This window comes from Hippocampus zosterae, chromosome 4 (assembly GCF_025434085.1).
Source record: "Hippocampus zosterae strain Florida chromosome 4, ASM2543408v3, whole genome shotgun sequence".
Taxonomy (NCBI): Eukaryota; Metazoa; Chordata; class Actinopteri; order Syngnathiformes; family Syngnathidae; genus Hippocampus; species Hippocampus zosterae.
Genome location: NC_067454.1, coordinates 27,765,936 through 27,792,928, shown reverse-complemented (window position 1 = coordinate 27,792,928; position 26,993 = coordinate 27,765,936). Strand labels below are relative to the sequence as shown.

Genomic DNA, 26,993 nt, shown 5'->3' with positions numbered 1-26,993 from the left:
ATACATTCCTAATTTTATATATTCTGAATCTCCATTCTTTTCAACACTTGTTCACACGGCAAGATTTGGTCCAGTGCTACGCCGGGGCTGCCCCAGTAGAGCGTTCACACGTGCAAATTACCTCAGGCGTAGCCCCGGAAAAAGGCTTACACCGGACCAAATTTGATCCACCTCAGGCGAAGCAGCACCGATGTAAATTTGCACGTGTGAACGCAACTGGGTTAAATTTGCTCCAGACCAAATGCTTGTGAAGAGTACGTTTGGCGAGAATGCGTTGCTTTCACGCTCTGTAGGACTTCCATCATGTGTTTTTTTAATAACGACACAAGACTTGGCTGGTAACATCTTTCCTTTTGTAGGAGACTGGACTGTCTCAGAGTTGTTTGTGTGGTTTGTTCCTTTGTTTTGTGTTCACAACCCCCGGCCCCCATATAATTTATTTTGTAATTTCCTCTCTTGATTTTCTGTTTGGCGCATTAGTGTTTGCTTTTCTGAGTGTCATTGAAGTCATCATTGATTTACGTTTTCGTGGGCGGTCACTCTCGAGCAGAAGGCACGGAGACCAAGAAGGAGAAGGACGTCCCTGTCCAGTCGTCGCTTGAGTTTTGTATATACAGTACGTTTTAAAAAGGAGCAACACGACGGCTCATTTGTTTTCTGTCATTTTGCTCCGCTGCAGAAACTGCCGTGTGAACGCAAGTGGGGCTACCCCGACGCTGTGCCGGTGCTGTCACGCTCAGCGGCTTTGTACGTGTGAACGCTCCACACAATTTGCTGCGGTGCAAAATATATCGCAACAAAATACATCGGTGCAGCGCCGGAGCAAATGTGTGCCGTGTGAACACCCCTAATGAGGGACAGCGGTTCTGACAGTGGACAGCTTGTCATGTCCTGAGGTTGAGGATGGATGAAAAGGTTAAATTATGTCAAGAACCTTAGTATGGGACAGGCACAACTGTAAAAATTCTGCATAATGTTCAGTGTCTAAATAATTTTTTGATTTATTGGGGCTATATTCTACCTCTCTGATTTTGTTTCCAACCAGCAATAAAATTAGTGTACAATATTTTAGCTAAGATGCATTTTCATCTTACTGAGGCTGTAAATTTCCCCAGTGTGGGACAAATAAAGGATGTCTTATCATAACCGGAGGCGAGCCATCTCGCCCCATGCAGTGTCATACATGAGAGGCACTTGCCACTCCTTCCTGTGCAACTGTAGTATGTATCTGGCATTATATTCAAATGTCCGTCGTGCACTTTAAACCTTTGGTTTTTATAACGTTATTTTGATGTGTGTTTAGTGTTGGTGTAACGATAGCGACACCAAGTGTCACCTATTTGTGCTTCAAAGCTGCATGGCGTAACAGGTAAACATGGCGCACCCATCACTATTGTTTTTTTTTTCTCCCCAAACCGAAGCTACTTTGCATACACGTGTTGACTAGAAATTTATAATGTTGTCGCTCCGCATAAACTGATGTTTTACCACGGACATATGGACGTCTCATATGAGCCCAGTGACAATGGCTCATTGAGAACTACAACATTCAAATTCAAAAGACGACACTAAATTCAGAAAGGTTGTTGAGTTCCGAATACTTAGTATTTAATTTTTCTCTCTCTCTCTCTCTCTCTCTCTCTCTCTCTCTCTCTCTCTCTCTCTCTCTCTCTCTCTCTCTCTCTCTCTCTCTCTCTCTCTCTCTCTCTCTCTCTCTCTCTCTCTCTCTCTCTCTCTCTCTCTCTCTCTCTCTCTCTCTCTCTCTCTCTCTCTCTCTCTCTCTCTCTCTCTCTCTCTCTCTCTCTCTCTCTCACTCTGCTAGTTCTAATACAGTCAAACCTCAGTTTTCGAACGTCTCTGTTCTGGACCAAATTGGTTTTCGACCAAAAATTTCGAGTTTTTTATGCCTCAGATTACGACCGAAAATCCGTTTTCGACCAAACTGAACGTACTTGAATGCGTCACTCGACTCCCCTCGCCTTCCTTACACGAGGAAGAGATGCGTTCCATTGTGAGCGAATGGGGGTTTGTGCGCATTTTGCATGGTCTTTAAAACCCTGAATACTGATAATATCCGGGTTTTAAAAAGGTTGCTGACTACATGTAAATGTAGTCATTGAGCTATTACCCTTAGGGGAGACGAAGAGTCATGCACAATCAATAAAGACTTCAGAAACTTGGGAGTCAATTTTATAGTTCATTTTTGAATAACTTATAAAACAGCTTGTTGGGACAACAAGAAAAACAACACAATTCGATGTGAAAGTGTCTCAAATTTAAAATTAGGACCATACTGAACTCAACGGGAGCGAGGCAAGTCATTTGTTTGGAATGTTGCAGTCGCTTTTAGCACCCAATTCTTCCGAGAGTCTATTTTTGAACAGAACCAGTTTCTTTCACCTTAGACAGCTGGCCAAACTAAAACCTCTCCTCTCTCATGAACACTTTGAGACAGTAATTCATGCCTTCGTCACATCCCGGCTTGATTACTGCAATGTCCTTTACTTTGGAGTGAGCCAATCCTCCATCAAGCGCCTCCAGCTGGTCTAGAATGCCGCTCCTCGCCTCTTGACTGGTACTCGTAAGAGGGAGCACATAACTTCTACTCTGGCATCCCTTCACTGGCTCCCTATACATTTTAGAGTTATTTTCAAGATCCTATTATTTGTGTTCAAATCTCTAAATGAAACGCCACCTTATCTCTCTGAGCTACCCCTATACACCTGCCCGGCGCCTCCGGTCTGTAGACCAGACATTATTAGAAGTACCAAGAATTAAACTGAAGCTCAGAGGGGATCAAGCCTTTTCTGTTGCTGGTCCCTCTCTCTGGAATGACCTCCCACTGAACATTCGGCAAGCCTCCTCACTCCCCATCTTTAAAACCCACCTCAAAACTCACTTGTATTCTTTGGCATTTGACTCAGATTTGTTCTTGGTTTTGCTGTTCGGTTCTACCGGCTTTCTACCGTCTTTGTTACCAATTTGTTGCTTTACTGTTGTATATGTTCATTGCTTCATGTACAGCACTTTGTATGCATCGATGGCTGTCTGAAAGTGCTCTATAAATACAGTTGAATTGAGTTGAGTTGAGACAATGTAATTCGAAATAGGTTTAAAGAGCTAAACACAAAGATATTTGGATATGTTTGAAATATGTGTTGACGACTTAAAGTGTCCAATTTGTTGCTTTACTGTTGTATATGTTCATTGCTTCATGTACAGCACTTTGTATGCAGCGATGGCTGTCTGAAAGTGCTCTATAAATACAGTTGAATTGAGTTGAGTTGAGATAATGTAATTCGAAATAGGTTTAAAGAGCTAAACACAAAGATATTTGGATATGTTTGAAATATGTGTTGACGACTTAAAGTGTATGATAAAATGGAAATGAGTCAGGATAATGAAAGTGTTCTTGTTGTCTAAAACTAACAAAATATGCCTTTTAAAGTCTTTTAAAGGTAGTCAAGTCTGACACATGTAGAGCTCACTTCCACATTTGTAGAAAGATGGTTCCAGCATTAGCAAAATGATGCAAATTATTTATATATTGTTTATAGAAGGGTATGATAGGAAACATATTTACTACAGTTCTCCAATCCAACAGCTGAGACACTTTTGTCATGTTCAGAGTTTCTTTCAACAAATAATCCAAGAGTGTACACACCTGCAGTCTTCCAATGGCCACGAGGCAATATTTCCCCGTCTGTCCTGCCTCTGTGTCCTCATCTGGTACAGTCATACCTGAGGAGAGAAACAGACCAATCTACTCCATCTATTTTTGCAAAGATTTATTTCATTTTTGAAAATGCAGTAACAGCAAGCAAAGGTGAGTCCACCACTGGGTCTAACACAGTACATGTCCAGTATTAAAGCACACACTGTATAAATTTTTCATTTCGCCACCTCCAAGATACGGCACCCGCGCCCGCCAGGCAACTTCATGCATATTTTGTGCAAGTTTCCGGTTGCACAACAGCAGATTTAAATCCGTTTAATCAACTCGGAGTATCTTCACATGGAATTAAGTGTGTGCAGCACACCTATGAAAATATCGCGTCAATGGATCTCCTATTTCGATGAGTCACAATGCCAATGAGGAAGAGGCGGGCTGCGGTTTTCACCCCAATTGAACCGGAAATATGGAAATATTAATGCGATCATAGAGCGAGTTTGAACACATTTTCAGGATGAAGTCCAACACTGCTAAAAATAGAGTGTATGGGAGAATATTGCTTCTCAGGTATAATACAACAACCTATTAATTTATTTCATTCGCAATCCCACGGGGAATACACAATAGCTGAAGATGAAATAGAAAAATATTGTTCAAACAGGTATGACCTCGGCATGACACACTTTTCTGACCGCCCTGCAAACAGTTGCCTTAAGTGCTCAGAACCTCTGACTGTGTACAAAAAAAAAAACCCTCGAAGTAACACAGAGCATCACACAAATCTACTCAAACGTTAAAGCATGACTATGACTGGTAATCTGGCAAATTACAATCCAATGTTTTCTGCTTGGCTTTTGTTGAAGGACGACGCTTTTTACTCTGTTCCTGGCAGTTTCCTGATCTATCACAAAATTGAGGTGCGTTCAAATCGTAATCTAATTTTAAAATATAAATTCAATAAACAATGGGAGACTGTCTATGTGAAAATCTGAATTAAATGATTTGTAGTACTCTTTGAGGCAGGCAGTTTTTGTTCTTTTTAAATTTATTGGGATACATTTTTATTAAAACATGTTTTTTTTCTACAGTTTTCTAGAATACTCTGGCTGCTGAGGCTGGCTTGCATAAAATCTGTCAAGGTACCTAGAAACGGTTACTGTATGTTTGATTTTCATTTTTCCAACATCGTAAAGAATCCTGAAATCTCTCAAGAGTCTTCTCTGTCATGTATTTCTTGATTTCAGTGGATGAATTGGCTGTGGCATTTCTGGTCTACCTGCCAACTTCCTCATCCAATTGCTGCCAAACTTCCTTGTGAAAGTTCTCTTGTCCTTTCCTCTGTGTCTCTTCCACCTCTTTGTGTCTCACATTGTCATATTATTTTCATTGTGTACGTTTTTCTTGTACGACTCTGATTTTGATGAAACTGTTGCTGAGGTTTCTGGATGAAATCAATTTTTGTCACCCTTTTTTCAGGATCCCTCTTGAGGCCAAACCCAAGTCTTTTCTCTTCTGACATTTTACTTAGTCACCCGTTTGGCTATATATCCAAGACATCAACAAAGGTGTCCTAGTGAAGGTGTCTCATATTTCCACCCTGTTTTCCAAATCTCGCAACCCAACAGCTATTCCCAAATCACGTAATCCCGTACCAGTTTCTACACCTCATTCCATGTCTTCTACAAAGTCAGAATCTTCCAAACCTGGCCACAAATCACCTTATTCCGTCTATTTTTTCTAGTTCACCTTTCCTAGTTCCTGGACATTCTGTACAAAAATGGCGACAGAATGACCAGGCCCAGGCCCCCATGGCTGTTTTCCTTGGCATTGGCAGACGCCCGTTCCGGGACATCGGCAGCAGCAGGCTACTGTTTCGTTGGCCATCATGCTTTGGCCGTCACGAGTCTCTGCTACGGTGGTGCAGGTCCCGCGACCACCAGATCTTATGTGGCCTCTGCACTGTCCTCCTGCTAAATTACAAAAAGCCCCATGTGCTTGACATCTTGTCTGACTGGTGTCGCGGATGCTCACGAGACTGACCACATTGGGGCGGACCCTGTGCGTGTCTCTCAGGTACGTTCCACGCACCCTGTGAGAAATTTATGTTCGGCTTGAGTGGGAGGGGGTAGAGGTGGATTTACTGTTATGATCTATATTTTCGTTGGTTAAAGTATACCGTAAATTCCGGATTAAGCCGCTACTTTTTTTCCACACTTTCAACACTGCGGCGTGTAATATGTTGCGGCTTTTAAATTTTTTTTCCATCGCGGGAAAATCATGAACCAATAAAATGAATGAGTCTTTCACTGAGGTCCAATGAAATTGTATGACTAATCACAACTTCCGCTCTTTTGCCGTAGCGGGGGAAAAATTTGTTACCCGGCAACAGTCGACCAATAAAATGAATGAGTAGTACACAGGGGTCCAATGAAATTGTATGATTACCGGTAATCAAAACTTCCTTATTTCAGTCTTTCTTCTAACCTTGATCAACATGGAGAATATCAGACGAAAAGCATATGATGCAGCTTTTAAACTAAAAGCGATCACTCTGGCAGTTAAAGAAGGAAATCGAGCTGCTGCCAGTAACCTTGGCATAGATGAGTCGATGGTGCGAAGGTGGAGGCTCCAGCAAGAAGAACTGAGCCAGTGTAAAAAGACAACAAAAGCTTTTAAAGGTTTTCAAGGTGGGCCGTCGTGGTGTTATAGATTCATGAAATGGAAGCCTGTCTATTAGGGCACGCACGATGTTGTGTCAGCAGCTCCCTCCCAATTACGAGGATAAACTTGGTTCGTTCCGCACATTCACACAAAGATAACGGAGAATTCCATCAGCCCAGATGAAATAAGAAATATGGGCGAAGACCCTCTGACATTTGATTTGCCTCTCACTCGGACTGTAATTAAAAAAGGTGATTCCCCGTCATACTGAAAACAAGCGACCACGAGAGAACACATTTTACCTGTGTTTTGACCCGCGCAGCATCGGGCCTAAAGCTGCCAACGATGGTCAAATTTAAGCGTCTGACTATAAAAATAATTTCGTATATCTTTTCCCATTTATATGAATAGCATTATTCTATCTAAAGCCTAGTGGGCTGCAGTATTTCTCCTCGTAATTACGCAAATGCACATCAAGATCTCTCTTTGTGTGGCCTCTTATTATGTGTTTCAGCGTAATTTCGTTGTGCAAATGCATTTATCATGCTCATAAAAATATGGAGATTATTTTAACCTTAAGAAATTTTGAGTTTTTTTTTCTGCAGGGGTTCAGCGGGGGACCACATCAGCTGCCTCACCTGGAGGCGCTCCACAACGGCGGGGACGCAGAAGCGAACACCCGCCTACTCTGTCACTGCTCTCTATTCTGCACTACTCTGCAGCACTGGAGCGCCGCAGGGGACTGTTCTGGCCCCATTCCTGTTCATCCTCTACACCTCGGACTTCAGACACGACACTCCAAACTGCCACCTTCAGAAGTTCTCCGATGACTCTGCGATTGTTGGCCTCATTACAGAAGGGGACGATCGGGAGTACAGAGGAGTGACAAAGGACTTTGTGGACTGGTGCCAGCAGAATCTCCTCCAGATCAACCCTAGGAAAACTAAGGAGTTGGTTGTGGATTTCTGCAGGAAAAAATCCTCACCAGCACCGATGAACATCCAGTGTATGGACATAGAAAGGGTGACCTCCTACAAGTACCGTATTTTCACGACTATTCGACGCACCGTACCAATGGCCGCAGTCTCATTAATGGGTGACATTTCTGTATTTTGCACATATACAGGACGCACCGTACGAATGGGCGCAGTTTTAAAGTGGTAAAACATACGCTTAAACAAACGGCATTCATGCATGCTAACACGTTCGCAAACACGTTAGCTTGAAGTACACACTGAAGCTCGAAGCTAAAACACATTTTTAAAAAGGCAACGAAAGCAGAACTGAGTTCGGGTGTATTTTATTTACAAGGTACTCACGTTTTTTGCTCAAGCATCACTCAGAAAGCCATCAAAGTCGTCATCTTCTGTGTCCGAATTAAACAATTGTGCAAGTATCGGTAATCCATCCAAACCGCCGGGTTCCCCCTCGTTGTCAGAGTCACTCTCGTCGTCATGTGGCTCCACGGAAATGATGCCGGCTTTGCCAAAAGCTCGAACAACTGTACTAGCAGCAACATTCTTCCAAGCAGCTACAATCCATTCACAGATCTTGACGTAACTAGCCCGGCGCTGCCTCCCACTCTTCGTGAAGCTGTGTTCGCCATCGATCATCCATTTTTCCCATGCCGCTCGCAACTTCACCTTGAACGCCCGGTTGATGCCGATGTCCAGCGGTTGGAGTTCTTTCGTCAAGCCTCCGGGAATGACGGCAAGCTCTGAGTTCATTTGCTTGACTTTGTCTTTCACCGCTGGTGTGAGATGGGCACGCATGGAATCGCAAATCAAGAGTGACGGCGAGGCATGGATAAAGCCATTCGGTCTCTTAACATACACCTCACTTAGCCACTCTCTCATTTTCTCCTCGTCCATCCAGCCCTTTTGGTTTGCTTTCACGATGACGCCGGCTGGAAACTTTTCTTTCGGCAGCGTCTTTCGCTTGAAAATCACCATAGGTGGCAGTTTCTGTCCGTTAGCATGACAAGCAAGAACGACAGTGAAAGCTGACTTCTCGTGCCCCGTTGTGCGTATCGCAACCGTGCTGGTCCCCTTCTTCTCCACAGTGTGGTTCACCGGGATGTCGAAAGTCAGCGGGACCTCGTCCATGTTGGTAATGTGGTTAGGCTGGATGCGTTTGTCGACAATCTTTTTACTGCAGTAGGTGCGGAAAACGGCCAGCTTTTCTTTGTAGTCCGCTGGAAGTTGCTGAGCCCCGGTCGTCTTCACTCTCATAGATAGATGGCGCCGTTTCATAAAGCGAAAGCACCAAGACGGACCTCCTTGAAAATGTTCAATTTTCAATTCTTCGGCTAACGTTTTCGCCCTTAGTCGAATGGTGACCGTGGAGACGCTTCTGCCGGCTGCTCTTTGATCAAGAATCCACCGCTCCAGTTGGTCTTCCAACTCTGGCCACCTCGCTTTATTTCCACGGAAACTGCGCTTGGTCTTTTTGACTTGGCGAAGCTCGTTCTCCTGCTTCCTCCATTTGCGAACCATGGATTCGTTGATATTAAATTCTCTGGCGGCTGCTCGATTCCCATGTTTCACTGCATAACCGATGGCTTGGAGTTTGAATTGCGCTTCGTAGGTGTGTCTCTTTGTGGAACTCATTTTCGGGGGTTCTTGAAAAGCAAAACCGAAGTTGTTTTGCAATAATGCACATACTCACATTTTATACATGTGCTGGTACCTGCTAGAGGCGTGCCTTACACGCCCACCCTTCACTCATTGCCGGACCCACCCCCTGCGTGCCTGTCCTCCCTCACGTCCACCTCTCTTCATATATTTACATTTCTCTCTCTCCATAATTTACATATAAGTGCGCGGACGCACTTCACTGATTGGCCGACCGCTTCTCCGCATGCGTGCGTGTCGTCACTCACGTACACATTTTCTCTCTCTCCAAATTTACATATAAGTGCGCGGACGCGCTTCACTGATTGGCCGACCTCTTCCCCGCACTTCACTGATTGGCCGACCTCACTTCCGCCTTTTCTCTATATAAACAGCGTGTCGGGTCTCAGCCAGATTTTGGAACTCGGCTCATATAAAAGACGCATCGCATTATAAGGCGTCCTGTCCATTTTGGAGAAAATTTTAGACTTTTAATAGCGCCTTATAGTCGTGAAAATACGGTACCTTGGTGTTCTTCTGAACGACAAACTGGACTGGTCTACAAACACGGACACCCTGATTAAGAAAGGACAGAGCCGACTCTTCCTACTCAGGAAACTGAGGTCTTTTGGGGTACAGGGGTCACTCCTTAAGACGTTCTATAACTCGGTGGTGGCCTCGGCCATCCATTATGGCATTGTCTGCTGGTCAGGCAGCATCTGCGCCCGGGACAGAAAGAGACTGGAGCGACTGGTCAGGAAGGCCAGTTCTGTCCTGGGTTGCTCCCTTGACACTCTGGAGGAGGTGGGCAACAGAAGGATGCTAACTAAGCTAAAAGCTATGATGGCCAGTCCCTCCCACACCCTCCAGCCCGCCCTGACAGCACTTGGTAGCTCCTTCAGCCAGAGACTGTTACACCCGCGCTGCAAGAAGGAGAGATACCGACGCTCGTTCCTACCGACTGCTGTCAGGCTGATGAATAAAAAATAACAATCATAATAATAATAATAATTAAATGATGTGAAGGAAATTTGTAAATAGTACTGCGATTTATCCATTTTGTGTTCATATTGCATTTAATTGAAAGATGTTTGTTGTTTTTTTCTCTTTGTTCTTTCTTCTTTCTACATACATTCTTGATGCTGGAGGCTGTAAATTTCCCCAGTGTGGGACGAATAAAGGATATCTTATCTTATCTTATCTTATCTTATGTTCAATTGCTCCATGTACAGTAATTTGAATGCAGCAATGGCTGTTTGAAAGTGCTCTATAAATACAGTTGAGTTGAGTTGATAATATATCACACAGGTCACACATTAACACTGTTTTTGAATATAGGAAAATTAAAAGGTACTAAAGTAATGATTGCATTTAAATGTGTTCAATGTGTAAAAACCATCATCTGAAATGTTTGTTTTTAAACATCATTTAATGTAATTTCCATGCTATTTTTCTAAAAATAGAGTATGTGTTGGAAGAGAAGTGTTGAAAACTTGCAAAGATTGAGTATGTTTTCATACTGAATTGCTAAGATATAACAGTTGTCCGGATTTTTGGGGCATGGCTAAAATGTGGGCGAGTGGGCACACCCAAGGAATAGCATGAGTCCCTCTTCTAAGTACTGAGCACCCTCATTTCAATTGTGGCGATTCAGTGCAACGACCCCTTATATTGAACTGTGTACAGTTCGTTTCTGAAACATTTATTTTATGCAATGAAACATTTTGTCCCCCCCCCAAAAAAAATTTTGCTGCGGTAGACTGCTGATTTCCACAGTGTGGGACAAATAAAGTTTATCTTAATCTTAATTTTACCAATGAGCTATGCATGCAATCTGAAAAAAATACATCTTCCTTTCAAGTGCGATGCATTTTGTGTTTTTCTGGAATTGCAAGACAAACATAAACACGCAATGTCATGGCTGACTATACTTTAGTGTCGCTAGGAAATTCTTATAATGATTGGCCTATATATTTCATGACCCAGGGTCATCCTTGCCTTTTGTGATAACGATACTGATCAGAAATGTCGGTTATACGCCATGGGGAGTGATGATCAGGAACTTTTAGCCGCCCAGTTTAGCCAGCTAGCCACACAGAGCTGCTGCAAAGCTAGTTTTGTACATGGGGAATATGCACTGACATCACATACTGTATGTTTGGTTGGTAGAAGCCAAATCTTACATCAGCCAAATACAGGCTGTGGTACTTACAGACTCACTTGTAAACTTCGAGTGAATCTATCGCATATGTCGTCTCGTCCTCTCCGAAACAGCAGAACACATGGGAACTGCCCGTAACAAACTAGGGCCAAACTGGAACACTTGCCATCTCCAAATAAATCTGTCAAGTTCGGTCACATCTGTCATCGACCCAGCCATAAAGCTTTCGGATTGCAGTCCAGCTCATAACACAGGTGAAGCACTCATTGTGACACATGATAACGTCTCACTATTACCTTTTCTGCTCGAGCGCTCCCTGGTGGCCGTTGGAAAAATCTTTAAATAGACCGCATCATTCAATAAGCCGCAGGGTTGAAAGCGTGTGACAAAAGTAGCGGCTTATAGTCCGGAAATTACGGTATGTGCAACTGTAGTCACGGGAACATCAAGGTGCTTAGAAATCATCTAATATTCTTGCCCTTTAATGCCCTTGTGAATAATTTTCTTCAGATTCCCCTGAGGCACCTCTCTTCTTATGGCCAATGTTAAATATGGTACAAAATACATATCCTGTGTCGTATTCTGCCGTTTATTACTGCATGTGCTGATGTGCACGGAACATTCCAAGTGAATATTGTTTGTGTAAGGAATTTAAATGTGTCAGTGTTTTAAACACATGTGGCACATGAGTTCGGTTTGAGTTATTCCAGATAGAGTCAAAAGTTCAAAGTATGTAGGGCAGTTTGGTGCGTGATGTTTATTTCCCTCCAGATACATTCAAAAGTTCAAAGGATTTAGTGCAGTTTGATGCATGATGCTTATTTTCCAAACACCAGTATAACCGGCATAGTTTAAATTTTCAGATGGTACTCCATTTTCTTCTTATAAACAACACAATGAAAAAAGCCAACAATGAAAAAGATTCTTCATTCTTCCAGTGTATAATTGTTGTAATACATTGCCTGTGACACAGGTCAGCCCCATGTCAAGGACATGATTGAAGTCAAAATAAGTTTTGTCGGCTTGGAAATCTTTTAGGTTTCACATGAGTAATTTAGAGGTTGTTGAGTTCTGCCAGCATGTCATCAAAATTTCCTGCAAACCAAAATTGGAAAATAGCAAAGTAAAACCACAATCCAGCTATTCGTTCCGTGACTCTGCGAACCAAAAAACAAAAATAACTGATGCTCGTGAACCTGAGAGCGAATCATTTTTTGCTGCGTGAAACAAGTGAGTTATACAGCAGGGATGTTGGCACTGTTCACGAACTGAAGCAAAGCTGATGGACCGAATCAAACATTTTGTTCACAAACAAAACTGAGTGTTCACTGTTCAATGTACCGATAGCTGACAGTAATTAACAAACAAAGACACCTATTTTCAAATTCGACAGTATTTTTTACCCAAGTGAGGTCAATGAACATTTGAACAGAACATTTTTTTATGCCTTAATCACAACCTGGTATGCATCTGGACAAAATTGTTGTTACCCTTCTGTTGATGAAAGAAAACGAATGATAGGAAAAGAGACTAAGAAGTAGATATGAAGTAATGGAAATTAACTAATAAAAATCTGGTAATGCTTTTGAATATTGGTTGAATAGGATTTTTTTTATGTGTTAACTCCTCCAATTGGGTCAGGATCTTATTTGAAAAGGCATCTCACCCTTTTCCAACTGAGGACCATGATCTCAGATTTGGAGGTGCTGATTTTCATCCCAACCGCTTCTCACTCGGTGGTGAACCGCTCCAGGTCGAGCTGGATATGTAGGAGCTGTAATTAGGCCAACTGACTGTTTTCAAGTTTGAATACACCTTTGATTCTAATAAGAGGACACACCATGGTTGAATATGACTCTATGGTCAAATTATTTCCAATATTTTCTACAATCATTTTGTCCTGGCCTGTTTCAGAGCTCTGTTAAAACACAATTCAAAAGCAATGTCTGATTTTTACTGGTTAATTTGTATTAAATTCTTATCCAGTGAAACTCCTCTGCAACGAAACCTCAATGGGCAAAAATACCCCCTAGTGTGAAAAAATCTTGCATCAAAGCCATTCCCACTTTTATGCTCTCCCTACAACGAAAATTCCCCTTGTTGTGTAATATGAAATATTTTTCTCTGCCATTGCCTCACTATGAAATTCGCTACAACGAAAACAAGTGTAATCCAACCTCAGCATGCCAGAGCAACCTCTACTGCTTTGTTCGGAAACGGCAACAGCAACCACCACACTGGTTTACACATGCGCAGGAGTACAGGAAGTATTTGTTATAGTTAGTTTCAGACGCAGCACAAACGTTGCATTGCTACAATGGCTACAAAACTGACCTTTGCATGCCAATTCATAAATGTACTGTATATCATATGCTTTTTTTCTCAGTATAAATAACACGTACACTGACTGTTCTACTCTTTGAATAAAAACACTTTATTCAAGCGTTATGGAGTTCAAGGGGTGTTGCAAATCGTGAAGACCTGCCAAGTGGTATGATAGCATTGTTTGATACATGTCCTCGGCGAGGCCTCAGCTTCAAAATCAGTCCTTAGTCCTTGCCTTGGCCTCGGAAAACTTATCAAGTCCTTGGCCTTGGCTTCGGAGTCCAGTCCGTGGCCTTGGCCTTGGCCTCGGGTTTCCGGTCGTTGGACACAACACTGGTGTGTGTGTGTGTGTGTGTGTGTGTGTGTGTGTGTGTGTGTGTGTGTGTGTGTGTGTGTGTGTGTGTGTGTGTGTTTGCATCTGAGATAAAATTTGCTTCAGTGAGAAGTCCCCTGTTGTGAAAAATTTCTTGCTGCAAACATGATTTCGTTGTCGAGGAGTTTCACTGTACATTATTACTCCTTCAGATCGTTAACATGGAAAATCAAGCAAAACTAGGCTCAAAGGCAGAACACATGGGAAGTGCCTGTAACAAAGTATGGCTAAACTGGAACATTTGGCATCTCTGAATAAGTTGAAGTAGCTGCTACATGCTTCACGCCGAAACAGTAGAACTGTGATTCTAAGGCCGCACAGTGGCAGAGTAGACAGTCTGTGTTGCACATACAAAGTCTATGGGTTTCTTTAAAAATGTAGAATGCACCAAAATATTTTGTAAAATCTGAGTGCAAGATATGTGACTTGATATGTGAAGAGGAGGATGCCTAGTGAGTGATGTGCTGTCAGAAAGTCAGTCAGGTGAGCCGGTTGGCTCAAGGCTCAACTTATGGCATGGCTACATGTGAGTGTCTGGGTGTGAGTTGTGGCTGACACCAGCGAATATAAGATAAGATATCCTTTATTTGTCCCACACTGGGGAAATGTACAATATATTACAATATTTGGGTGTGCTCAGTGTGGTATACATCCATTACTGTTCAGTAAAAGGCCACTATGGCTATCCTTTCCCAACAGTGAGGACAATGCAGAAATTTGTTAATGGGTCTTAGTTTAGCTGCACGCACATATCAGATTATTATTATTTTGTGTGTGTGCTTGTGTGTGTGTGTGTGTAAGAAACATCCAATATCACTGTTTTCATTCACTGAGCATAATCTTACAATTTACGTGCAACCGATGGAGCACAAATTAATTACTTTCTTAAAATTGTGGAACGCGACATCCAATCATAAGTGCTCATTCTTGATGTCTTTTAATTTGATTTTTAAGGCCAATGAGGAGCAGGATTACAAAGGGCTGCCTACTTTCTGCTCAGTGAGCTGCAAACTCAGAACCAGGCCTACAACAGATCAAGTATGAGATGGGATACACGAGGAGTTCCTGAAACGCTACTGTTGTTATAGCAAACACCCATTATGTCACATGGAGAAGAAAGCACTGCAAAAATAAGCTTGCAAACCAAGATACTAGATGTTAGCATTGAATTGTTGGAGAATTAGCTATTAGCAAGAAATACTTTCAAACCATTTGCCACATTCACACATTTCAGATATGGAAACCATGCACGTTATTGCAGATTGCTGCTTTGATCCAAGTTTGGATCAATGAGCAGTGCAAAGCCCACAGCTGCTTTTGATTGGACATGGTCACAGTCTCTCTCTGGGTTTCAGTCATGCAGTGGGGTGAAGCATGGGGCAAGAGGGGACACAGAGTGGAGGGAGTATTTGTTTACCTGCAGGGGGCCATGCTTTGATATAGCCAGTGCAATGAACCACAGAGTACTGAGCCTCCCCTTCTTTTGATGGTCCAAGGCCATTCCTGTCAGTCAAAAACAAACCGCAGCACGTCAAGAACTGACACAAGTCTGGAGCTATGACATTTTAACATTTCTGAAATGACTGTTTATGTGCTTCTATTCTGTCAGCCACATTGCATCATCAGTCAGGGGTGCCCAATGTGTTGTTCACGACCAAATAACCCGCAAAGGGGCTGTTGGTCGATCGTATGACATTAACTCAATCATTGCCAGCCCTCACAGTTTTATGCTATCCAATATAAACAAAAAGTAGATTCCCTCCCGGCGGCACATTGTCAACTAGCACATTGTCAACAAATTGTTAGCACGTTCGCCTCACAGTGCAGAGGTCCAGGCTCTGGCCTTCCTGTGTGTAGTTTGCAAGTTCTCTCTGTGCCTGCATGGGTTTCCTCCCACATTCCAAAATCATGCATGGCAGGGAGATTGAACACTCTAAATTGTCCCGAGGTATGAGTCAAACTGAGTGCGGATGGTTGTTCGTCTCTTTATGCCCTGCGATTGGCTGGCAATCAGTTCAGGGTGTACTCCGGCTACTGCCCGAATACACCTGGGATAGGCTCCAGTGCGGCCACAACCCTCGTTAGGATGAGCGGCTCGGATAATGAATGGAGACTTCCTCCTGTCGTCTGTTGTCAAATTTGGCACTTGCTTAAGATGCAGCCCATCATACAACTGCCGCATGCTTCACCCCACATTCACTTACAAGGGCACTATTTGGCAAACACTTTCCATTTTGTTTCATACACTTAATTAATAATTAAGATATCCTTTATTTGTCCCACACTGGGGAAATAATAGAGCATAAAAAATATTATTTCTGTATTTTCATACGGAGTCAGAGGAGGGTTTTTGTTATTTGGTAAGCTCCGTGGCAGGGTGTCTTGGACTTGCTGTTGAGTCGGCGGGCCAAGTGGCACGCGCTCGCCATGCACCCAAATATCAGCACAAGGCCGGGTGCCCTCCGATGGGGTGTGTTGCCGCTGCCGGTTGGTGTGGTGGTGGTTGCGAAGATAAGTGGTTTGAAAAATGGATGGATTTATGAACGTCAGGATCCTGGATGAAATTTTCACTCATTCACATCGTAGGAATTGGATTACAACTTCAAAACAGTAACATCTGTACAGTGTTGTGTCTCTAAATGTAAAGGAGGGCAGAACAGTGATACTCTTAACTCATTCATCGTCATTTCTACCGGGTACCTTTGTATCCGAAGAGGATGAAAAGAAAAGTTGACAACACGAATGATGGTAAATGAGAAACTTGGTAGCTAAGACCTTTTACCTGTATCTCTTCCTCATATTAGACAGACGATTTAGTGAAATGTGATCCAGGGGAGCACTGCCACACCTGCACACACGAAAGAAGATAATTGTTATTCTGCAGATGGACTTTTCATGACACCAGTTGCATAAGCATTCTGCACTACGTATCAAGTTCCCTGCAGTCCTTCCTTTCCGGCAAGTTAAAGTTAAAACATTGGCCAAAGATGGCCAGTGTCCATCAGAGTTTCCTGGTGACATTGTTAAAATGCGTTGATCCAACAGTGAAAACAACAGTTCAATGGCTAAACATTACAAATGCCTGTCTGGATTCAATAATAGTTTCCCTGAAATGTTGGCTAGCAGATCAATCTGTGCTCTCCATAGCCGTGTTTATGTATGTGTCAGAGAAGTGTTTCACTGATTCTTGCAGTCTCTCGCAGACGGTCTCAGAAGCATGTTGTTTGAATTACAAAGAGCCAGGAATAGCAACATAAGAGGAAAATGCCAGTCCAATAAATTCCAATCAGCTTAGCACACTACAGATGTCATGAAACTCACAGGACATTATGACAGATGTAGACAAAACAAGTGGCCTCTAATGTTTCTATACACTGGCCAAACCACAAAATGCCAATAATATTCTGCTTATAAAATTTTGTTAACCTAACCTTGTGAAAGTCTACAACCGATTTGACCTACTTTGGAGCCGATGCTTGTTTAGGGTCAGTTGCTATGGAGTAAAGATGAAGTGTTGTCAAACTGGCATCAACAAGCACAGCACAGCACACCGTTTAACATTAAACAGAGGCAGTGCAGTGGCACAGAGGTTCGCAATTCCCACTCCCCCCACCCCAAGCAAAAAAGTCCAGAATTTGCATGCTTTTCCTGACCTTAAGTGGGTTCACTCAAGCTATTGCCAGAGGGAAAAAAACATGCATATTTCAGGTTAGGTACAGGCTCTGAATTAAATTGTCTGTGAGAGTGTTTGTGTCAGCTTTGCAAGTGACACGTGATCTTAGCCAGGGCTCCTCATGTCAGATGGGTTAGGCTGTGAACCTTGATGACACAATAATAGTTGGACAGCTTTATCAGCGGTCCACTGGTCATATTTCAGTTTGGGAATTTTAAAAAAACTTAAAAGTTACCTGGTCTAAGATTGATTGGACGAAAACCTCAATACATGGTGATAAATTATTATCATGGCAGAATACATAGTGAAACAGGTTGTGGTTCATATGCTTTACAGTTATGAATTATATTGTATTTTGTTGCATGATCATATGTGGTAATTGCACATTGTCACAGCTGCTAGGATTCAAGGCACTAGAATGTATTGGTAAATGCAAGGCATGTCTGAAGGCATGGAGACTGGAAAACAACATATCAGAACTCACAAACCTCTTTAGGAATACCATGTCTTGTACATTCTGTACATTGTGTTATGGAGCAGTGTTTCCCAACCTTTATTTGGCCAAAGCACATATATCAGGAAAAAAATCCAAAACATGTCCAGAAGGGGATAAACGAAATAATGTACATTTTGTGTTCATATTGTATTTAATTAAAAGATGTTTGGTTTTTTTTTTCTCTTTCTCCTTTCTACATGCATTCTTGCTGCTGGAGGCTGTAAATTTCCCCATTGTGGGACGAATAAAGGATATCTTATCTTATCTTATCTTATCTTATCTTATACGTCAGTAGTTCAGATTGACATGACATTACTTGTCTAAAATAATTTTTGAACTACTTTTTACTTTTTAATACTTATTTTCTGGACTATAAGTCGCATTTTTTTTATAGTTTGGTTGGGGGTGCGACTTATACTCTGGAGCGACTTACAGTATGTGTGAAATAACTAACACATTCTATTATTTGACAAGTTATTTTCACATTAAACCGCAAGAGGGGGCTCTAGGCCTGTGTTGATGCTTTACACATTGTCAAAAAGAAAAAAACCTACGATCACTGACATCAGCGAAGTACCTCCGAAGTTGGCAGAGTTGCTTAAAAGGGACACCGATGATGAAGATTTCATTGGATTTAGTGATTTGGAGTGACACTGATGGTTTGGTAAACTTGTTAGCATGATAATTATGCTACAGTTATCTGAATAACTCTTGATATGTTGCGTGAACATGCCAGGCCCATTCTCAATTCATTTTTTTATGCGTCATGTAACGTTAGCATATCGTACTCTTATTCAGCCTGTTGTTTTATTTTTATCTGCCTTCAAAGATGACATGTCTGGTCTTGGTGTTGGATTTTATCACATAAATTTCCCCCCAAAACGCGACTTATGTATGTTTTTTGTTCTTTATGATGCATTTTATGGCTGGTGCGACTTATACTCAAGAACGACTTCTCGAGTTGAGAAGTGAATTAAGATTTATAAAGAGAGTTGAAAACAGTATTCAAAAGTGTCCACTACAAGATCTATCTGATGCTGCTTGTCGAAGGCTGAAAGGATTTCCCGCACACGTTGTGAAAGTGCTATATAAATGAAAATTTATTGTGTTGTATTCTTGTAATTTTCTTTTCAGAATGAATTGCAGACCTTTTCCCCAAAAAAAATTCTTCAAGAGTTCATTGTGAGGCTTATTGGAAGCAAGTGCACAACTAACCATTCCAAGCAATAACTATTGCACAAAATTTCCACACAAGCAAATACACCAAGCAATGAAATATTAGGCCACAGTGTGAATGTAACCTTACTTTAAAGACCCTGTAAAACCAGAGTTTTTTTCCCCAAATTATTCAACATGTTTGAAGATGACTGCTGAAACCATGTGCAAAGACTGAGAATTGTGTTGTACTCACTTGTGGAGATATCATGTAAAGCTGTATTTCAGGATTTCAGTTTCCCTGACTTCTTGGATGTGGCTAAAATGTTGCCCACTGATGCACTTGGGTGTTCAGCATGGGTGTTTGCCCAATTGTATAAGAACTGAGCTCCTTTGTTTGCACCAGTTGCCATCTGCAGCGCCGCATCGTGTTAGGCACGTCAGCTTGAAGGCTGAAGCTGGCATGGAAAACCGGGGCAGCGCAAAATAGCATGCTCCAAGCATTCCCCAATGAGAACAGCAAAAAACAGGGAAGTTGGAATAGACCGTTAATTACATTTTAGTCATTTATGAAATGTGTACTCGCTTGCAAGACTGTTGGTGCTATAGTTGGGACACTGGATTTTTTAAATATATGGAACAATTAGTGTCCTGGTCAAAGTGGAATGATGCTCAGTGGACTTTCCATAACAAAATACGGACAATCCGTAACATGTGGCACGTCTGTGCCAATAAACATTCAATATATGTTTTGCATTTAAAAAACGGGAGGGTTTGGGAATATATATGAAAAAAAATCTAAAAATAAGCAAATCTGCGGGTGCTGAACCGCAAGTATGCAGCGGGTCGACTGTATAGCAAATTAAATACTAACCTCATACGGCAGATGAAGGAGCGCCTGGAGCCCATACACATTCGCATGGAGGACTGTTGCCCCTCTTTTTTCACTGTTCCTGTCTTCAGGTCAAGGATACGTCCTGTTAATAGAGTGAGAGACAGCAGCTTGTTTTCAAACAAGCCAAGACAAGTACCAGTACTTTGAAATATAGGTTCATGCATACAGACGTTTATGACAGGGTGCTTCTTGTATCATTTTATAACCTACCATTTTATGATAAGAGTGAGTCAAGAAGAAACATGCACATCATGGCCTCGGAGTAAAAATCCATCACATAACTTTTACAGTCAACACACAAAAGACAGATATGAACAGATAAGAATGATATACACTACGATGGAACAGAAAATACACTATTTATAGGATAAACCTTGTCATTATCAAGGGTGCACATATGCGCAAGTGCACATGGATACTCAAAACTTTGCCGAGCAACAATTTGTCATTCATCACTGTGCGCCTGCGCACTGATTCTGTTTGCACTAATATATTACGGGTTATTGGACATTAAGCTGCTTTTTGCTTAACTTACCGTATTTTCACGACTATTCGACGCATCGTACTAATGGCCGCAGTCTCATTAATGCGTGACATTTCTGTATTTTACACATACACAGGACGCATCGTACGAATGGCCGCAGTTTTACAGTGGTAAAACATACGCCAGCTTAAACATACGGCATGCATGCGCGCACTCTAACACGTTAGCTTGAAGCATACGGTAGCATGCCAAGACATACAGATAAGATAAAAACACGTTTTTAAAAAGGCAACGAAAGCAGAACTGAGTTCGGGTGTATTTTATTTAGCCATCGTACAATGTTCTCACGTTTTTCGATCAATCATCACCCAGAAATCCATCAAAGTCCTCATCCTCTGTATCAGAAGCAGAGGACTGCACATCTCAGTTGTCATTGAATGCATCACATGCTAGTGTGAGTTGCTACGCATTGCCGAGCGGAAAGAAGGAGTAGCAACAGCAAAGTCAACATTTCTCTCGTGTGAAGCTTTCCCACATTTGAAAGTAAAGAACAGAGCGAAACATGGTGGCAGCGTGTGTGTGTGTGTAGAAAGAATTGAACAATTGTGCAAGTACCGTAATCCATCAAAAACGCCGCGTTCCCTCTCGTTGTTGCGTATTGTGGCGTAACTCGCCAAGCGCTGCCTCTCACTCTTTGTAAAGTTGTGTTTGCCACCGATCATCCATTGTTCCCATGCCGTTTGCAACTTTACTTTGAACGCCCGGTTGATGCCAATGTCCAGCGGTTGGAGTTCTTTAGTCAAGCCTCCGGGAATAACGGCAAGCTCAGAGTTCATTTGCTTGACTTCGTTTTTCACCGCTGCTGTGAGATGGGCACGCATGCCAAAAGCATAACCGGTGGCTTTAAGTTTGAACTGAGCTTCGTAGGCGTGTCTTTTTGTCGAATTTATTTTCAGGGGTTCTTAGAAACCAAAACCGGAGTTGTTTTGCAACAATGCACATTGCCACACTCTATACAAGTGTTGGTACTGGCTTGAGGCGTCCACTTACACGCCCACCCTTCACCATTGGCGGACTAGCTTGCCTGTCCTCTCTCTCTCCCCCTCCCTCTTTCTCTCTCTCTCTCTCTCTCTCTCTCTCTCTCTCTCTCTCTCTCCCTCTCCATATATGTATATATACACGCCCACCCTTCCCTGATTGGCCGACTTCTCTCCCGCATGCCTGGCCACAGTCACTTCCGCCTTTTCTCTATATAAACAGCGTGTCGGCTGTCAGTCAGATTTTGGAACTCAGCGCATATAAAGGACGCTCCGCACCATAAGGCGTCCTGTCCATTTTGGAGAAAATTTAAGACTTTTAATGGCGCCTTATAGTCGTGAAAATACGGTACCCATGGCTTTCTGTTTTCAAGTCGTTTCAAGTTTCTTTCTAGTCATGTCTAACTTCGCCCCCATCAACATGTTTATGATCTTGGTGTCTCAGATCACAGCGGTTGTCTCAATAGATCTGCTTTTACTGTCCCCTTAGATCAGTAATTCTCAAATAGAGGGGTGCAATGCGATGCCTGGGGGGGGGGGGGGTAGCTCTGGGAGACAAGGAAAGACCGGTGTGTTGACTGTGTCTAAAACTGATGGCCCCAGACAGCATGACCCAAATAAATCAAGGCAGCACTTAAAAACATTACACCGCAATCACGCTGATAAGCCTCTGGAAAAATTAAGGTAAGTTATGCAGAAACTGTCTCCCTATCTCCCTATCTCTACTCATCCTAGATCTAACGACACAGGTAACCAATACATCCTCCACCACTGTCTGCAATATACGATTGGATTCGCAGAAAAAACATACACAAGCGTTTCACCTCTTATCTGACTGACAGAACTGAGAATGTTGCTCTGGGCCAAGCAAAGTCACTGCGGTGTCCCTCAAGGTTCTGTGTTATGCAGTCCTTCACGTCAATCTGCTCCCCCTGGGCAACCTCATTAGCAGATATTAGTTTTCTTATAAAAGTTGCACTGATGATACTCAGCTCCATATAAGGACAATAACCACCTCTTGTCCCTCAGCCAACATCGACACTCTCCGCCTTCCTGGAGGCGATAGAGGTGTGGATGAGGCTCAACTTACTTCAGTTGAACAGCTCAAAATCAGATCCCTTAACAGCTTCCCCCATCCCAATTAACACAACCATCCACCTTTCCACATCCATCGCCAACAAGGGTGATAAAATGAACACCTCACACCATCTCCTCTTTGAAACACACATTAAACCCTTCTGCAAAACCTTCAGTAACATTTAAAAACTCTGTCCTACACTCTCCCTTGCGGATGCAGAGAATCTTGTCCACGCCTCCTCCAGGCTAGACTACTGAAATGCACTCATCATTGGGATTCCGGGTAAGAACATCCAGAGGCTCTAATACATCCAGACCAGTGCTGCAACGATGCTAATGAGAGGATGCAAACAGTGCAGTCACAGGGACAGCCTGATGGCCCCACAGTCTACCGACGTCTTTAAATGAGATCTTTAGACTTTTTTATGTTACTTAGCTTCCTGAATGATAATCTGACTATTGGTGATTGCAAAGACCTCGACACCTTTGGCATCTCAGCACTGATGAATAGCCTTGAGAAATATGAGAATACAGTGTCTCTAGACCATGTAGGTCTCGTTCTAGAGACCTACATGGGCGAAAATACCCCCTAATGTGAAAAAATCTTTATACATCAACACCATTCCCATTCTCCTGCCCCCCATACGACGAAAAAAACCCCCTGCTGCATTATACGAAATTATTTTCTCTGCTCTAGCCTCGCGAACAGATTCACTACAACGAAGTCTAATCCAAAAGCGACATATATTGCTTCGTTCGGAAACAGCAACAGTAACCACCACACTGGTTTACAGTAAATATTCCCATCTGGAGAGTTCCTTCGCCCAGACTAAAAACCTAGGCATTTGTAAATTTCCCCAGTGTGGGACAAATAAATGATATCTTTAATCTTAATGTAACGTCGTAGTCAAATTTTTAATTTACCGATCAATTCATAACACCGGAATTTCCACTACCCGGAAATCGGAAGCCATACAGAAGCACGCAGTGGCGCAAAAACAAGCAAGTCCCTCTCAATATCACGAAATAACTCGGTCCGCGCCACTATTTACTCTCATTGGATACGAAACAGTGACATGTAAGTGACTCTAATAGCATGAGTTTTACTGGAATAGTGAACGATTTTCATTTCTTTCACAGCTCCGGGTTTTCTGAACAAAACACACTTATAGCTGGTCTCCCATTGGCTTACAGAGCATCATTCTGACCTCCGATTGGCCAAGAGGGACCTCACTATCTGTGTGTAGATACTGCAGCTAGAGCCGTGGAAGATCGAGTGGAATGCACCCAATTAGCTGCTCAGAGTAAATTACTTGTGGCTCGATGGACATTGAAATAAACGAACATTTTCTGGAATGTTTTACTTGTTATCATGCTAAAAACCTTAAGCTAACTGGAGCGCTCATAAGAGAGAAGGCGAGTTCCATCACGCTAACTACGGCCATGGAGGACTACGAAGCATCCCGTGGCTGGCTATTAAAGTTCATTGCATGACATGAGCTGAGCAACACTGTCTTGGGTGACAATTAAGGGGAGGTCGAGTTAGCGACAGTGAGATGGTGGAAAGAAAAGCCACCGGTTCCAGGGAGTATTTGTTATTATTTGATTCCGACGCAGCATGAACATTGCATTGCTAAAATGGCTACAAAACGGACCTTTGGATGTCAAGCAGCTCAGACAAGAAGTGCTCTGAAGCTGGAAGAGAGGGTAAAAGTGATCAAAATGAAAGACAGGAAGCAAAATAAGAAATTGATGTACCGGTAAGTGAAAGTGAATGCTCATCGAAAATTTTGCAATTTCTTTCCCTTTTTTTCTTTCTACACTAACTACATGAAGTGTCAAATAAGTGTGTGCTCATACTTATGCACTGTTGGAATAAAAATAGAGTACACATACGATTGTGTGTGCGTGCACACATACGTTTGTGTGTGTGTTTACATCTGAGATCAAATTTGCTACAGTGAAAACCCCCCTGTTGTGAAAAATTTCTTGCTGCAAACATGGTTTCGTTGTAGAGGAGTTTCACTGTATGACTGTTGACAAAGATTCAACTTTAAGTTGATTTAACTTTAAGTGGATGCATTTAAAGCAGGCTGGCAAACGTTTGACAAACTCCTTAAACTGGTCAATATAGTGAACACCAACAACCAAGGTACAGAGCTCCAGAATGCCCCTAAATGATCGCATTTTGCCCATAAATTTGAGACAGTGCAACAAAATTTTCATCCACTGCACTTATGGGGCCTGTAAATTTGTCTTTCTTAAAAATACTTTCTTTTTTTGTTTTTGCTGATGAGCTGGTTTGCCACCGTTAACACTGCTGACATGGCAGCACAGAGAGTGAGGAGCTAGTATACAAAACAGGCAGCTTTTGTCAGTCAGTTTTCATTGGTCCAGGTTTGCCACATCATTGCTAAAGTTCTCTGCATCATATTGTTCGAGTGTGTTTAGAGGCAGGTGAGACCAAAGTGAGTGGCACAACTGAATAATATCAGCATGTAAAATAGACATGTAGCAGCAATTGTTGATCTGTGTGCGACATGGCAGAGAAACAGAGAACATGAGCAGAATTTTTTAACATTTACTTATGCAAGAGGCCCAGTGAAAAGCGAGTTGATTGCTTAAAACATTGTCAAAGTTGCCCGTTGCTACATTGCAAAAGCAACATACTGATACTAATCTACTTTGATAGCAGGTGTAGCTGTTGCGATCAATGCATCCATATGAATAACACACAACAACAACATAACAAAATAAGATTAAGATTAAGATATCCTTTATTTGTACCGCAATGGGGAAATTACAATCAGAATTCAGAAAGGAAAAACGCTGAGTAGGGAGAGGGAAAAAAAACATAACACGTGCAAATTTCCCCAGTGTGGGACAAATAAAAGGTTATCTTATCCTATCTTATTTCCAGGCATCCTGACTAATACTGTGTTCAGAGCTGCACGTAAGAGGCCCAGTGGAAACATTCAATTGCGAACCAGATTCGGGCCTGTCACTGTTCATTTGTGTACGAAGCAGTTTTATCAATGCGCTTCGGTCAGGCTAGCCTTCAAAGTCAAGTCAGCCGCCACAAGGTTCGCTTCTGAAGGTCCACTTCAAAATAAAAGCTGAGTAGATTTGATGTAGCATGACTTGATTTGCTTTTATTTTTAAGTTGACCTTTGTGGCTCATTGCGTCCGACCGACCGTCGTGGCGGCTGGCTTGACGAGATTGACTGTGCACTAACTTCGACACGGACAGTGAGACGGTCAGCAGGAGGGCATCCGGCAAGACGGTTATCTCCATGTCGCTGTGCTGCGACTCTGACAGTCCAGAAAAATATGTTTTACATGAAACTTTGTGTGGTGTAAAAATGAATGGACATTGGATGGCTGCCCGAGAAAACTGCTAGGATACAATATTGCAAGTCAGAGGTGGGCAATTAAAAAAGGCCATGCAACACAATTGTCAAGTCAAGTCAACAGTATTTATAGAGTACTTTCAAACAGCCATCGCTGCATACAAAGTGCTGTACATGGAGCAATTTAACATGCACAATAAACAGTAAGACAAATCGGTAATAAAGGCGGTAGAAAGCACCAAACAGTAAAATCAAGAACAAATCTGAGTCATGCTGAGTCGAATGCCAAAGAATACAAATTAGGTTTGAGGAGGGCTTTGAAGATGGGCAGCGAGGAGGCTTGCCGAATGTTCAGTGGGAGTTCATTCCAGAGAGAGGGACCAGCAACAGAAAAGGCTCAATCCCCTCTGAGCCTCAGTTTAGTTCTTGGTACTTCTAACAATGTCTGGTCCACAGACCTGAGGCGCAGGGCAAGTGTGTAGGGGCGGATGAGCTCAGAGAGGTACGGTGGCGCGAGATTATTCAGAGATTTGAAAACAAAGAGGAGGATCTTGAAATTGTGTTGAATATGAATTTAACATCTTTGATAAACCAGTGGGCAGCCCGGTAGTCCAGTGGTTAGCACGTCGGCTTCACAGTGCAGAGGTACCGGGTTCGATTCCAGCTCCGGCCTCCCTGTGTGGAGTTTGCATGTTCTCCCCGGGCCTGCGTGGGTTTTCTCCGGGTGCTCCGGTTTCCTCCCACATTCCAAAAATATGCATGGCAGGCTGATTGAACACTCTAAATTGTCCCTAGGTGTGAGTGCGGATGGTTGTTTGTTTCTGTGTGCCCTGCGATTGGCTGGCAACCGATTCAGGGTGTCCCCCGCCTACTGCCCGAAGACAGCTGGGATAGGCTCCAGCACCCCCGCGACCCTAGTGAGGATCAAGCGGCTCGGAAAATGAATGAATGAATGAATGAATGAATGAATGAATGATAAACCAGTAAATTAAGTTGTTTTAATAAGCTGCCAGTGTGTAGC

At 42.6% G+C, this 26,993-nt stretch overlaps 1 protein-coding gene across 1 annotated transcript in view; it reads right to left on the bottom strand.

The window, feature by feature from the left end:
* The window catches only part of arnt2 (aryl-hydrocarbon receptor nuclear translocator 2), a 113,974-nt gene that overhangs the window by 66,620 nt on the left and 20,361 nt on the right, over positions 1 to 26,993 (bottom strand). The window contains exons 6-9 of the mRNA XM_052063916.1: positions 20,004 to 20,106; positions 16,588 to 16,653; positions 15,223 to 15,308; positions 3,665 to 3,741 (exon numbers count right to left, since the gene is read on the bottom strand). Coding sequence (XP_051919876.1) covers positions 3,665 to 3,741; positions 15,223 to 15,308; positions 16,588 to 16,653; positions 20,004 to 20,106 — 332 coding nt within the window. The remainder of the gene's footprint in view (positions 1 to 3,664; positions 3,742 to 15,222; positions 15,309 to 16,587; positions 16,654 to 20,003; positions 20,107 to 26,993) is intronic.